Genomic DNA, 2,453 nt, shown 5'->3' with positions numbered 1-2,453 from the left:
CACTTGACAACATAATCAAACGGTTGGCCGTACTTATTGTAGTGTTGCGGTGATTTGTCCACACACTAAATACACACACACACACGAAGAAACACCTTTGGACTTATGAACATCTCAGTATTTGCCCATCACTTCACACACACATCTGTGTGTGTGTGTGTGTGTTGTCTCTCAGTCGCACATCGCTGCTCCAATCAATTCCGAGGGAAACAACGCAATTTCTAATAAAACTCTAATACCCTCTTAGGGGACATTGCATCGAACAGCCGGGTCCCCCCGGGGATCAGCAAAGAAAAACATAATTATGCTATTTAGCCGGCTGATGTGTCGCAATCACTGCTCCAGCACACTCTGTCAGATTAAAATAGAGGGGCCTGTATAGAGGACATTAAGGCTGAGGGAATTTTATAAACCCCAGGGGAGATCTCTCACTGGAGGAGGAGGGAAAAGTAAACTATGGAGATTAATGGCGGCCATAAACAAGAGCATGCTGTCCCACTTCAGTGGAGGTCAACGCTAACAACAGCCATAATAATAACAATGATAGCTGTGATGATGATGAAGACAATGGGAATAATTAGATGAGTAATGATTCACTGTCCTTTAATTCAGGGCTACTTTAAATGTACAGTAAGCGTGTTATTTCTATCTGTATGTGTGTGTGTGTGTGTGTGTGTGTGTGTGTGTGTGTGTAAAGCATATATTATGTCGTGTTTTGTCATGGGGCCTATGTCTTGCCTGGCCTACTTGTCCAGACAACAACATAATAATAATAATAATAATAATTCGTATATGTAATATACAAAGACCGATTGTATTTCAATACTTTAAGATTAGGATCTCTCCACCATGTCAGTCTTGTGTTTGTGTTTCTTGTCACAGCTCCCATAATAATCATAATTAAGATCAGTGTGTGTCCAATTGGCTTCACTTCTTTTAATCCACGCCATTCGATCAGTGAGGAGCTTCCGTGACGGATTAACAAAGAGTCCCTCCTGAAATCAGGAGCAAGTGTGACACCTACCTGCAGAAGTTGGAAGAGTTAGAGCAGAGTGGAGCGCCTCACTACACGGACGGCTCTGCACTCACTGCAGAGAGAGAGAGCGCGCGTGTGTGTGTGTATCACAAAGTAATCTCTCTCTTTTTATACTCCAAAACAGCAGTTTTACTTCCACATCTAACGCGCCATTAAAGAGACCCTTCATTAATGACACATAATGGGCCAGTATGTTCTAAATGCATGGACGCGTCTCTTTTTAAACAGCTCTGCCACGCCTTGGAATATAGTAATGAGGTCTAAATTTGGCATAAAATCCAGCTCATTACCGGGTTCACCACCTGATTGCTTTGCATAAAACACGATCGGTAATTGGGTTAAACGACTGCGCCTCGGTGATGTTACTATATCAATATACACTTTTTGAAACGCGATAACATAATGCAAATAACTCAGGCCCTGGATGGAGTTTCAGAAAATAACAAATGTGACCTAAGGATATTTAATTCTTCCATCGTGTGTGTTTTTTTCTCATCTTCTGTTTCTTTAATATTTCTAAACCCTCTGTTATTTTATTCTGTGATGATAATTACCACTGAAACATATGTCACGGTGCAAAATTGAATTAATAACCACGTATAAATCATTTAAAAATTATAGTCAACATCAAAATACTCAGCATGTTCCCCAAATAATCGCTGCACAGGCATAACAACCTTTTTTTTTCTCATAATTTACTTCAAAGATAGTGTGTTGTCCATTTTAAATACAAAATGCTACATTAAATATACATGTTAGTCTTTAATACAAATAGACTCAGGCGGCTGCAGCGGTTAAGACCATTCTTGTAACATTTGTGGATTAACCATTCAGACACTAAAAATTTTCAGGATAAGCATTTACTCAGAAAATAACTGTTCTTAGATTTTTGAGTCGTCATTCTTTTCTGTCTGTCTCTCTGTTTTAAATGTAGCCACAGAAAATAAATAAAAAGTCCGAGTGAGTGGAAAATAATCAGGTATTAAATGTTTGACATACCTTTCTTTAGTTCATAAGGGGAGTCTTTACAAAGATCTACCTGCGTTTGGCCTCTGACTTTCTGGCTCTCTCTTACCAAAGCCTCTGCTCTATTTAACACAGTCTGGTTTAATCCATTGAAATGTGCCGTGGAGCCCGTGGTTACCGAGCCGTGGTTGCTGTGAAGGTGTCCAAAGCTGCCCCCATAGTTCGTGTAGCCGGGGTAGAACGGGGAGGTGTAGTACAGAGGCCTGGACAGAACCGTGCTGTTGGGGAGCGGACACTGGGGGGAAGACCGTGATGGAGACGCGTTGGTGCCCATGACTGCGCTCTGACCCAAACCGGGACAAGGCTGAGGCGCGTCGCTGCTACTGCTGCTGCTGCTGCTGCTTTTACACCTGTCCGAGGACGCGGCGATCTCCGCCAGTGACCACAGCGT

The 2,453-nt window shown here is 42.0% G+C and overlaps 1 protein-coding gene and 1 long non-coding RNA gene across 3 annotated transcripts in view; one reads left to right on the top strand and one right to left on the bottom strand.

Moving 5' to 3' along the window:
- LOC103378990 (uncharacterized) overlaps nucleotides 1-2,453 on the top strand; it is a 189,645-nt gene that overhangs the window by 88,193 nt on the left and 98,999 nt on the right. The window lies entirely within an intron of this gene.
- irx5a (iroquois homeobox 5a) overlaps nucleotides 1,725-2,453 on the bottom strand; it is a 6,998-nt gene continuing 6,269 nt past the window's right edge. Inside the window, 1 exon segment of the mRNA XM_025055559.1 lies at nucleotides 1,725-2,412. Within this exon segment, the coding sequence (XP_024911327.1) occupies nucleotides 2,019-2,412 (394 nt within the window). The 3' untranslated portion in view covers nucleotides 1,725-2,018.

The sequence above is a fragment of the Cynoglossus semilaevis genome, chromosome 5 (genome assembly GCF_000523025.1).
Source record: "Cynoglossus semilaevis isolate Cse_v1.0 chromosome 5, Cse_v1.0, whole genome shotgun sequence".
Classification (NCBI taxonomy): domain Eukaryota; kingdom Metazoa; phylum Chordata; class Actinopteri; order Pleuronectiformes; family Cynoglossidae; genus Cynoglossus; species Cynoglossus semilaevis.
Note: the sequence above shows the minus strand (reverse complement) of the source record. Positions and strands in the feature narration are given on the sequence as shown.